The 13,057-nt window shown below is 32.1% G+C and overlaps 1 protein-coding gene across 1 annotated transcript in view; it reads left to right on the top strand.

Annotated features, from left to right (window-relative positions):
* Positions 1-10,706, top strand: part of GOLT1B (golgi transport 1B) — a 12,832-nt gene extending 2,126 nt beyond the window's left edge. Inside the window, exons 2-5 of the mRNA XM_011381583.2 lie at positions 3,923-4,014; positions 5,414-5,592; positions 6,293-6,374; positions 8,201-10,706. Of these exons, the coding sequence (XP_011379885.1) occupies positions 3,923-4,014; positions 5,414-5,592; positions 6,293-6,374; positions 8,201-8,239 (392 nt within the window). The 3' untranslated portion in view covers positions 8,240-10,706. The remainder of the gene's footprint in view (positions 1-3,922; positions 4,015-5,413; positions 5,593-6,292; positions 6,375-8,200) is intronic.
* Positions 10,707-13,057: the final 2,351 nt, after the last annotated feature.

Genomic DNA, 13,057 nt, shown 5'->3' with positions numbered 1-13,057 from the left:
TATTACTCTTCCTATCTGAGTCTATGATTATTACCTAGATAAAAATATGAATTATTTACTTTGTGCATAATTATTCTTTTCTATTGAAGATTTATTATAGGGACAAATGCATGATTTATATCCCTCCAAAAAACTAAAACAAGGAAGCTAGGTTGGAATATGGGCAGAATGGGAAGCATTCTCCTCACTTCATTAAATTGATGAGAATGATGAAATTATGCTCTTTGCTGCTATTCTGCCAAATCTTTTAGGTAGGACAGTAGATTGGAACATAAAATGATTAATGAACCAGAAGCTCTTTGGATTTCAAATGATGTTTTGTGTGTGTGTGTTCAACTGTAGGAATTGGCCATTATTCAAGTGATTTGCCAAGATTATTCCAGGATTCTGATTCTGGGAGAGGGTGACCCAGCAATGATCAGAGTAAATAACAATTCGTGACCATTTTAAGGGTTTCTATAATAGCATTCCCCCCATCCAAAAAAAATAAAAACAACAAGATTTATTGACTGGGGTGGAGTGGGGCAGTTCCTTTGCTACCTCTAAATTTCTACTTTATTATGTCACATATCTTGAAATTCTACCTTTATGTCAGTTGAGTTCTTTATTCTGACATTTTTTATTTTTAAAGGTTATAGAAAGAAAGATATGCTGCTTTAAAATACTTAAAATAAGATACCAAAATGCTAACAGTTACTACCTTTGGATTTAGCATATATTTCCTTATAAAATTTCTACAATAAACTTTTTACTTTAGACAAATTCATTTTATTAGATTGCTTTTATCAGATTGTTATTTAAACACACACACACACCATACGGGCAAGAGGAAATTTGGTTCGGTAGTGCACAAAAGGAAGATAAATTTATTTTACTGAGTGTGATTCTGGTGGTGAGAGGGCAACTGTATGCAGGGCTTTAACAACCAGCAGGCTCATGCATAGGCATAGGGAAGAAGGGAATTCTGGGGATGAGAAAAATGTACAGTGAGGCCATTTTGAGACTTTTGGCTATTCAGATCAGGGAATACTTGGCAACATCATGCCAGTGCCAGTTTTGGCAAAGATATTAAAAAGATCTCCTGCTGGACTACACTGGATAAAATAGTAGGAATGTTTTGGTTTCCATTTTATAGTTATTCAGACTGTGGATCTTGTAGACTGCATTTGAATTCTAGCCTGACTCTGTACCACCACTGCTTGTCCCACCCACCCCACCCCCCACCACCACACACATTTGCTGGCTCTTTGGTCAAGGGTAAGTCACGAATCTCTGTGAGTCCTTGGTGCCCATATGAAATGTAGGGCTGGTGCTACTTTTTTACCTCACAATTTTATTAAAGCAATTACAGTGTATTTGTATAAACATTCGTTAAATGTAAAACAATATTCAGACATTATCCTTTTTCACTGAAGTCAATTTCTAATAGTTCTACTAATATCTACTTAGTTATATTAGATAACAAATTAATATTAAACCTAAATCACCCATTCTTTTCATGTGCATATGGAATATTAATCAAAATTAAGCTAAGAGTATTTCTCAACATTTTAGATAATTGAACTCATTTACAGTATGTTCTCTGAACACAGTGGAAATAAACTAGGAAAAATGTTGAGAAAAGATAACTAGAAAATTCTCAACTACTTGTTTAATAAAATAGAATATATCTGGAAGGAAAAAAAAAAAATTGAATCACCTAAAGATGCTTCCCCCAGAAGTACAGTATACTCTGATGACCTTGAGCTTTATTTAACCAAACATACTAAACCTGAAAAAAATTCTGTGGGGAGCAGTATGGCATAATGGTTAATTACACAGATTTTGGATTCAAATAGACCAGTTCAAATGCTTAACCAGAAGTATGACTTCAGACAAACTAAGTCAATTCTCTAACGCTCAATTTCCTGCATCTCTAAAACAATGTAAAGATACTTACCTTGCAATAGCATTGAGAGGGTTAAGTTATGTAAGGTATGTAAAGTATCTCTTAATGGCTATTTCATGTAAATTTTCAATACATAGTAGCTGTATTTCCATATAATTTCCTTTCTGAACAAACATCTCAAAAATTTCTTGTAATCAGAATAATTTGCGAAAGATAGAAATTAGTCATATTCAAATAAGTCAGCAGCCAATGATTAAATCCAAACTACTAAATAGTTATTTAATGGAATTTTACTTGTTCTTATGTGCATATTCTACGAAATTATCTCTGACATCTAAACAGTTAATTTAGTAAATTCTTCTAAGACATGTAAGCATAAAAATATCAATCTCAAATTTTCAGAGGAATTCATGTCTGTGGAATATACTTACCACTGTATTTATAATCAGATACCTGAATGAATAGGACTAACTTTGGGAGAAGAAGGTAACTGGAATGGAAGGCAGTAGTTAACTGTAAATTGAGAAGGTGGAGAATGTAGAAAAATGTATATGATAAAAATTTTCAACTCATCAAAATATTTTACATAGCTTAAAATCTTTTTAAGTAGCTGTGCCCTAGATTTTAGCTTTTTGGAACTAAGGTAAAAAAAAGTTAAGTAACAGATCAGAAATCACTAATAGTGTATTTAAAATTGTGTTTCCAAAATTATGATGATTTCATTGTTTTATGCAGATAGTACTTCTAGGTTAAATAAAGATTGGTGACTATTTCCTGAAAACAAAACTAAAATGATCAGGGAGATGACTTAGTGGATCGTGCTTTCTAGCATTAATGGAAAAATGAAACTGTAATCTTAGAAAGTGATGACTCTTCTGCCTTTACATAAAGGCAATAAAATTATTAGTTTTATATATAAGATGAACATAGACTTCAAAGCTTACATTTTGTCCACCACTGTGTATGCACTTAGAACAATTATCCAGGAGTTGATCAACAATTCTTTGTTTTTTAAATGAAAGAGTAAAAACTCAGAATATTAATATTAGGTAAAACAGTGTTCTTATAAACTTTGGAAAATGATTTCAGGACTCAGACTAAATATCTGAATGGATTCATTGTTTAGATAAATTTGTAGAATAAATCCATAATAAACCATCAAGAAGTTAAAAGTGATGCCTAACTTTTTGAAACTTAACTTTTGAGGAGACAGCTACGTAATTCCCAAAATATTTCCTGTTGCCATTGTGAGAAGCAGTGTAGAAATGAAGTATATTGTATTGTACTGACCTACCATAACATTTCTAATGGGTTAAAGAAGAAATTGATTTTAAGAGGGGAAAGAAGGATCTGTAGATATTGTACATACAAATAATAGCCATATATTATGAAAGGAGATAAATAAATAGTAAAAGTAAAACCATATATTTGTCTGATGCCAGAGGTGTTCTTGAGAGAGAAAAAAATGTATAACCAAAGGTTTAGTATCCTGATTTATCTCTATTATGTTTATGTTTGTAAGAAATGCTCTGTCTCATATAGGGATTAGAAGTTTACCTTCATATTTTAAATTTCAGGGTAACACAAATATAGTGGACAATTTGGTGAGAGGATGGGAGAATAAGGTGAAGTGTTAAAGGAGTACAAATTAGTAATTGATAGTTGGGCACAGGGAGCATGGCAGAGGGAATGCAGTTAGCATTAATATGGTGACTAAATGGAGGGCCAGGGGAGGGAGGGAGCAATTGAGGGAATCATTTTATGAACATTATAAATGTCTGACCAATGTACTGTATACTTGAAACTAATTTAAATAAATAAGTTTATAAAAAAAATTTTTTTCAAGGTAATTTGCTGATGTTAATTTAATTTGTTATAGATCTTAGTGACTGTCATTACAAAGTTAACCTGCAATATGTTGGGAACCTATTTCCTTATATCAACCAAAACTGAAAAATTGTCATACTTACTTTACAGGGATTTTAATGTAACTTTCATTTTTCTCAGCCTTTAACCATGTAATTTATATTGCAGAAATTGGAATGGGATTAACAGGATTTGGAGTGTTTTTCCTGTTCTTTGGAATGATTCTCTTTTTTGACAAAGCACTGTTGGCTATTGGAAATGTAAGTTTTTCAGTATGTATTTTAATTAACTTCAAAAGGAAATTTTAACTACAAATGAATTCTTGCCTGCTATTAAATTTGGGGAAAATAATTCACCATTACTCATGTAAAGAAAGATTCCTATTACATCCTATGTTTCCATCAGGAATTAAACCCATCAGCTTTTTGTTTAAATGTAACTATTTTAATGAGGTTTTTCTAATTCCATGACTCCTCTGTTAAGTGTTTGATATGTGATTTACAATAGATTAAATCAAGGCTGCTTCTAAATAGAACTTCAAAATAGATGACTTGATAGCCCCCATTCTTGGTAAATTTGTTAATATGTTTTGACTTGAAACATCTAAGATTTCACACTCGGTTCAATACCATAAAGTAAAAAGATTTTTTAAAAACAATTAAAGCCTTTTAAAAATATATCTATATTAATAGGTGACTTGTTAAGAAAGGTGTATATTGTTTATTTGGAATGTGTACTCTGTTGTCCATGTGTGGAGGTTGTACTAGAGTTCTAGAAATAAATAATAACTTCTAAGAGGTTAATAAAGTCCCTAAATAATTATTAAATATCTTTTAAAGTATATGTTACCATTGGGCTTTTAATTGGAAATTGGTAAATATAAAGGATAACAAAATTGTTCAAAATCGATGTTTTAATAAATAATAATATAAACAGCATTGGTATTTCAATATGAAGCTTAACCTTAGGCTTAATAAATATTTATGCGAAATAATTTTCACTAAAGAAAGCTAATGAAGAAAGGGAGGTATTGGGGAGTAAAACACGGGGAAAAGAAAGCTTTTAATAGATGACCATTTCTTGTCCAGTGTCTGAAAACATGCAAAATATATGTATTTTTGAGAATATGGCTATATTTTTATTTCTGCTGCCACCAGATATTCTGGAATAAAACTAGAATCCTTTTCCTGGCTTTGCATGGTTTCTTCTTCTATCACTTTGGCCGTATCAGCATTTCTCCCATCCATGCAGCTCCTGTAGCCCGTGGTGGAGTTTTCAGAACCAGCAGTACCTTCCAGTGACATTTATGGCAGCTTCTTTCTTTTGCCTCGCCACTCATCTACTTGACCGAGCCATCTCCATCTAGCTAAACTTGGGAAAACACTGCAGGTGCAAATGTCCCTTAGTAACATCTAATTTTTCCTAATTGTTTATCTCTTTCTCCACTTAATCAAGACACAATGACTAAGAAGAGTGGAATACAATTACAACTTTTACACGCTTAGCCCACTCCTCGGTTCTGCTTCTTGGTGTGCATTTTCTTTGGCCAGTTGCCCATGTTAAAAGCCAGATTTTCTCTTAATATTTAGCTTTGACCTTTTCTAATTTATGTAGTGTGCTTAACTACTTTTTCTATATTGCATTTTCTTTCTCTTCTAGGTTTTATTTGTGGCTGGCTTGGCTTTTGTAATTGGTTTAGAAAGAACATTCAGATTCTTTTTCCAAAAACATAAAATGAAAGCTACGGGATTTTTCCTGGGTGGTGTATTTGTAGTCCTTATTGGTTGGCCTTTGATAGGCATGATCTTCGAAATTTATGGATTCTTTCTCTTGTTCAGGTAAGGCAATCATTTAACTTTTTTCTCTTTCAGTAAGTCAGTATGTCAAGTATTTTCAGTTTAATAAAATTCATTTTGTTGGTCTTTTAAGATACTCTTTATGTTTGCTATTTTCATCAACTAAACAGTGATAGGTTGATACATAGGTAGATCTAGCATTTTACTATGTAGAACCTGATAACTATATAGTTACTGCCACTTGATAACAATTCCTTTAGTGCATATACATATTGAAAAATTTTGCACCAAATACACTATGAGAGATTTTAATCAGTTAATGTTTTCCATGTGCCAGTTCCCAAATAAATAAACAATAGTAGGCATACCATTAAGTAAGGTTGGTTTAAATATTTGTTCAAGAAATGTATATCCTTTGTATTCTATCTTCCAGGCATCAATCATATTACCCACAGGAGACATGAAAATGAATTAAGGGCCAAATCTATTTTAGAGTTTCTCTCATTTCTGAGACATAGATAAAGATACCAATAAGATATAGTAATAATGCCAATATAGGTATATATGCAGAATATTATAGGAACATAATTAAGGAAGAAATCAAATCTTGGGAGAAGTAAAAAATGTTAACAGAAGCTCGAGGTCTCTAAATTTTAACAGGATTCTTTCTTTTTGCTTGGTTAGCAGTTGACTTTAGTAACTGAGAATGTGCAAGTTCTGAGAACTTTTTTCCCTCCCCTAGGGGCTTCTTTCCTGTGGTCATTGGCTTCATTAGAAGAGTGCCAGTCCTTGGCTCGCTCTTGAATTTACCTGGAATTAGATCAGTAAGTATCCTGTATTTAGAAACATAATTTTTAAATCATCAAAATACTCTTCGGTGCTCTTTACGTCTAGAAGTTGGAGTAATTGATACATGATTCATTGATGTTTTTTATTATGATATAACTGGTTGCATCACATAGATCGTGGTTACTTTGAATACCAGAGAAAATAATCATTGCTAAACCTATAATACCTGAAATTTTGTTTCACTGTATTCATTTTTAAAATCGTTCTCTATTTTTTAATGTAACGCAGATTGATATGCTATTCAGCCTTTCTCTTTGAGGGTTCAAGGCACTTTTCAATTGACTTTTATATGATCTCTAATTTTAGAAGCAATAATATAAAAATGGCATCATTATTGGTCATGAATATTTTCTTAGACTGTCTCATCAAATAGGTGCATTAAGACAATTGAATAAAGCATTATTATACTCGGTGTCAGATGATAAAATTCTATTCACAGCTCTATGACTTTAAACAGTCTTGTGAAATCTGTTTTTTCAGGGTGGGCCATCAACTTTCTAAAAGTTGTTTACAGATTTTGTAGATGTTTCTAGAGAGATGGTCCGCAGCATTTATTGAATTCTCAAAGAGCTAAAGGTACCACTATAAGCCTAATTTCATTTCCATCCTCAAGTCAGTTGTTGAGTCAGAACTATACAGCCCAGAACTTAGATATTTGAAGTTACCTTTCTCTCCACCTAAATATACCTTAAAATTCTAATGAATCCATAAGTACTTTTAGAGCAACTTTTAATTTCAGTGTGCCAGTCACCTTTTTATGGTTATATAAAATGTTAGAACCTAGGCTTATAGGGGTATATATTGATTTCATTTGCATTAATCACCAGACTCATACAATAGTCAGTTTATACTTAGAATGGCTTTTGAACTTACTAAACTATCTAGTTATAGAATTGTAATCATTATTTATGCCCCATATTTAAGTATTCTTCAATATTTGCATAAATGGGTGTTCAACACTATAAATTATGTTTCCTATTACTGCTTAAGTAAAAATGTGACTAGTGAAATGAAAGAGTTAGATGATTACTAGATTTTGATAGTATTATAATCACTCTGGTTACATAACTTTTAATAAATATCTCCACTATTTTGTTTCAATATTTGTTTGCATCACCCATTTGGAATGCTGAAGAAAGCCCAATTGCTTTATATTTAGGGTAGGGTAACCAAAGTAAATAACCACTTACATTTAATATGTGTTAAAACTTATATTTAATAATTATAAATTTATGCTTGCATCATTACATCTATTTTTAATGTCATTGCCACTTTCAGTCTATAGTCCAGGAACACATTTAAAGTATTTTTAGTCAATAGCTGTTGTTAATTATTGAACTTAATGGAGTTAAATCTGTTTGTTCAAAGACTACATAGGCCCAGAAGAGATCCACAGTAATGGTCAGTTGAAATATCTTATTGGGTTCATTAATGCATGAATGGCTGACATTTCAGCTTTTTAATTTTTTATTTATTTTTAATTTTTTTGTTAAGCTATCAATTTTAACTTCATTTTCTCCAATTTTTTTTTATTCATTGTGTCACATTTCTCACGTTGCACCCTTAAAGCCATATGTATAACATATCATGCAAAAACAACTTTTAAAAAAAAAAAAATTTTTTAGACACATTTACATGTCAGAAGATGGTGGTGAGTAGTACTGAATTAATCATTGTCAGTCATATCTTAAATTTCCATGAATCTTATAAAGCTGGGGCTTTTAATCAACATTTAAAATGTTGATGTAATGTTTTATAATGCTGTAGGCTTACTTTTAATTGTCCGTTTTTCTTCTTGCAGTTTGTAGATAAAGTTGGAGAAAGCAACAATATGGTATAACAACAAGCGAATTGAAGACTCATTTAAAATATTATATTATTTATAAAATCCTTTGAAGAATATTCAGCACAAAATTAAATTACATGAAATAGCTCGTAATGTTCTTTACAGAAGTTAAAAATGTATACCTACGAAGTACCAACAGCAGTTAGCAAAGAAGCAATGAAAACAGGTGATCTAAGTGATCCGAGAAGTCAGCAAGCAAACTGAAGGAGATGAAATCTATGTTACAATGCATATTGAAACTCTTGAAGGCGATTTTTATTGTTTTTCCACAATGTGCGAAACACAGCCATCTTTAGAGAACTATGGTGCCTGTTTCTTTTTATTTTGAAGGTGCAGGAGCACCCATAGGCAGTTGCTTTTTTAGAAATGTCCTCTGCAGTGGCAAAAATATTTCCAGTCACGCTGTGTCCCCGAAAGTGATGCATGAGTTAGATTGGATTATGTCATTTTAATATATTAAAAACAAGGAAAACCCAGGTTTGATGTATGAATCACTTTTTTTTTTTTTTGTAAACGTATGGTTAAAATAAAACTTGTGATTCTGCTGAACTTAGTATTTTAAAGCCAGATGAAAATCAGAACTAGATGTTCTCCGTTGGAATATGCAAAGGTCATTCTTTACTAGGTTTTAGTTTCTAAATTATAGCTGACTGAGCATTTCTTTGGTCAGCAACACACTCTGGAGTAACTTACTTCTTGGGAGTCTAACCTAAGACTTATCTGTATCATTCATTACATGCAGGCATTTAAACAAAACGCATTCTTGACCCTTAAGTAGTCTGTTACATAGCTTGTTTCATTGAAGTCTTTTATTTAAGATGCTAAATGATTCAAACCAAATGGATTTTCTACATCATGTTTTCTTTTTTCTTTTTTTATTTTAACCGTGGTTTATTATTGTGTTTTTCACAAACTAAAATAACTAACTTTATTGGTAATGTACTCTAAGATGTAACATATTAAAAGGTTAAACATAGCTATTTTTAAGGGCTATTCATGTAAACTGAGTTTTCCCTTATTTTCAGCTTTTTCATAACATAAAAATCCATATGGATGATGTATGCTTCATGTGATCACTCTTCATCTTGAGTTCATGGAGGAAATATCTGAATTCACATGCTGAGGTGATTTTACTGTAATTAAACTGGTTATAGTTTCTTAAAAACACTACACTAAAAAAAATGTTTTTTTTCCCTACCATTGCTGCTTGAAAGAAACAGTAAGAAAGAGTGGTTGTTTCTTCATTAGCAGTTTTCCAGGTTGCAGCTTTTGTAGTAAATATAGGAACACATTTCAATAGCCATAGTACTATTTGTTTTATCGCTAGTGATTGCACTGACTTTTTTTAACAGTTGCAAAGCTTTTTAATGCATAAAATCATAATTGAAATTCATAATTTTTATTTACAAACATGTCTACAAAATACATTGCAGCCCATGTTAGTTTTAGTTAAATCTCTTGATGCACAGAGAACTCCCAAGCTTGCTCATTTAAAGAAGGAAAGTCTTTGGTAGATAGTCTAACGGTTCAGTCTTGTGGATTACTGTCTTTTGATGCTGGCATTTAACCATGACATAATCTGTGAAAAAAATAGATGATATTGACAAAATGAGACTACTACCTCAATAGTTCATGGAATAATAAGAGACCTAGTGTTGTATCTAATGTTATTCAAAAGAGTAATATCCTCACTTGGAGAGTGTCAAATATATACCTGTTTTGGGGATTGACTTATACAAGTTGCCCTGTAAGATTCTGTTATACATATTTTTGACTGACCCATATTATTTAAAATGGCTAGCTAATTCTACCTTTTGAGCAAGAACAGAATCTGTTAATGCAAGGAACATCTGTATTATTTAACTCCTTTGTAGACATGAATTTCTATCAAAATGTTCTTTGCACTGTAACAGAGATCTCTTTTTCAACAGTCTTATTATCAAGCAGAAGTGTGAAAGATTAGCTAATCTCCCGATCCTTAGTAAGACTGAGAGGCTGGAGCAGTTCTCGGTTTTAAACGAGTCTATGGTTAATCTCAAATGTGAGTTTGGGACTGCATAGCAGCATTGTATATTTCTTATTCAGGACCATTGATGAGGCGCTATTTTTAAACATATTAGTCCTCTGACTAAAAGGAGTACCATTTCTTTCAGTTTTTCTAAAAAGTATTGTTTCTTTTCCAAAATTAGCAGTCTTAGTGAAAAAAACAAAAAGCATTGATTATTGCTATGAAGATGGAAGAAAAAGTCTAATTCTACTTAGCCTTAAGCGTTTCTGGCATTGTTCAAATATATTTTCTGTAACAGAAACCTATTTGGAATGTTTTTCTTTTCCCCTTATAAATTGTAATTCCTGAAATACTGCTGCTTAAAAAGTCTCACAGTCAGATTATATGATCTAACAATTGAATATTGTAAATACACTTGTCTTACCTCTCAATAAAAGGGTACTTTTCTATTAATTGGTGGTTGTCTTAGTGAACTCGGGCTGCTCTAATGAAATTCCATGGACTGGCTTAAACAATAGACATTTATTACAGTTCTGGATGCAAGGAAATTCGAAATCAAAGTGCTGGCAGATTTAGTTCCTGATGAGGACCCTTTCTATGGCCTGTAGATGGCTACCTTCCCACTGGGTCCTTGCATAGTAGGTAGAGTGAGAGCAATTGAACTCTGGTCTTTCTTTGTCTTCTTCCAAAGATACTAATAGAGGGCCCCACCATCTAAACCTAATTACCTAATTACCTAATTACCCCCGTCATCTAAACCTAATTACCTCCGAAGACCCCACCTCCATCATATTGGATGTTACATCTTCGACATAAGAATTTTGGAGGGTTACAATTAAGTCCATAACATCAGTCAAATATATCTTTATTATGAAATTCTAAAAATTATTTTAGCAATAACCCACCTTATTTTTAAAAAATTAGCCTTATGTGCAGTTTTTTAAATAAAATTGTCATCATTTTTTATTTCCAAATTATATGACTATAATAAGTAGAAATGGATTTCAGGTACACCATAAAAGTAGGCAGTGAGTTTAGAAATTAGTAGAACAATGCTTAAATATTTTTTCTCAAGATGGAAGTAATATATAATACTTAAGTATTTGTGACTTAAATAAAACTACTTAACATCTGCAGTGTTTTGCTCATAAATTCGGTAAGGCCAAAGAAAACTTGCCAAATCTACCACTTAAGGTACCCAGTAAGTGTTTGTTGAACCCAATTAAACTGCAAGTCTTGACTATTCTCTGGTAAACTAGAAATCTTGAATCTGTTATTAAATATCCGGCATATCTAACTTTGTCCTCAGAACTAGAAAGGTCCAACTTCTGCCCTTCTGCTACCTATACCTACGTAAAAGGTTAGACACAGAAGTAGCATGCCCAAATCCTGACTGACACTTTTCCATGAACTTACCTTTCTTTACCTCTCAAGACCTAATTAAAAGGTTACCTCTATCATACCTTTCTTGTCCTTCCTTGTCTTCTCACAGAACTTTCCCCTTGTTTTGTCTTTATTTGGTTATGGAAAAGAGATTCTTGAGATACATAGCCTTAAGTAAAAAGAAGGTAGTAAAGACATTGTCCAATGAATTGCCCCTAAAGCCCCTCCTATAACTAGTAGCCCTTTGGGGAAATAACTTCTTCCACTCGTTTGTGAGATAACTGGCCAATGGGGCAGACTGGCACTGGTATAGAATAAAGCTAAAGTAGGAGATTGAACGCAATGATTTCATTTACACTGTTCCAAAACCCTCTCTATTCTGTCATCAAAGAGATACTTTGGATATTTTAGTATCAATAGCCATATTTTCCAGGTAACCTTACCCAAGATAGGAGCTGTTTTCTATGTGAATACAGTAATCAATGTAAAAATACAGTCAACTAGAAAATTTCACAGAACATAAGTGATGCAAGCAAAATGATCTCCATCGAATATGCCTTTTAAAAAAGGTTTAAGATCCAATTATGCCCACTGCCTGGTCATAATGTCAGCAGAATAATATTTAATGGTTTTATCCATCAACTTTTTTTATTAAATAACTTTTTTTAGCCCATCTCTAAGTTTAGACCTGTAAAAATCTTAAAATTTTGTGATTGAACAAAAACATTTCATTGGCAGTCAATGCCCTTTTAGAACAAACGCATTCTGGCATGTTACTTTTGATAAAATGACAGTATTGATAACATGTCAAAACCGTTCCCTTCACTTGTACACGTTATACTGAAAATGGCAGTGTTGACGTCAAACATCTGCTTGTGAATTCATTAGCTAAACATAAACAAACCGCATTCATTTACTTTTCCTTAAAATTGTAAATTCAAAACAGAGTTTTATTGGGGATTCATTCTCCTGTTCTTTAGAAAACATGTGTTTTTGGTATAGAGAAGAAAAAGGCATTTTGTTAGGTAATCTTGTAATTGGGTTCCCTAAGAATTGTTTAAATCACAAACACATGCATAATTTTATTTCTTTTATTGCTCTTTTTCAGATATTACTACAATCCCTTGAAATTAAACCCTAAAATCTAATATTTAAAAGAATGCTAAAATTTTATCCAGTTTTGATGTTAATCTTGTAGTCTTTAGTTTTTATCTTTCCCATCTCCTAAAACAGTGGAAAACACTACACTAATAGCTCTAGTTCTTTTGGCTCATTCTTCAAAGGGAGTAAGTATTCTTCAAGTTTATACCTACAGACTACTTTCTATATTCCATTCTCATTTACTTACCAAACTTCAGTTTTCTTGTTTGTATATGACTGTCCAGTTTAAATATCAAGAGCCCAAATTGCAATCACTCTTA

Source organism: Pteropus vampyrus, unplaced genomic scaffold (genome assembly GCF_000151845.1).
Source record: "Pteropus vampyrus isolate Shadow unplaced genomic scaffold, Pvam_2.0 Scaffold444, whole genome shotgun sequence".
NCBI lineage: Eukaryota > Metazoa > Chordata > Mammalia > Chiroptera > Pteropodidae > Pteropus > Pteropus vampyrus.
Note: the sequence above shows the minus strand (reverse complement) of the source record. Positions and strands in the feature narration are given on the sequence as shown.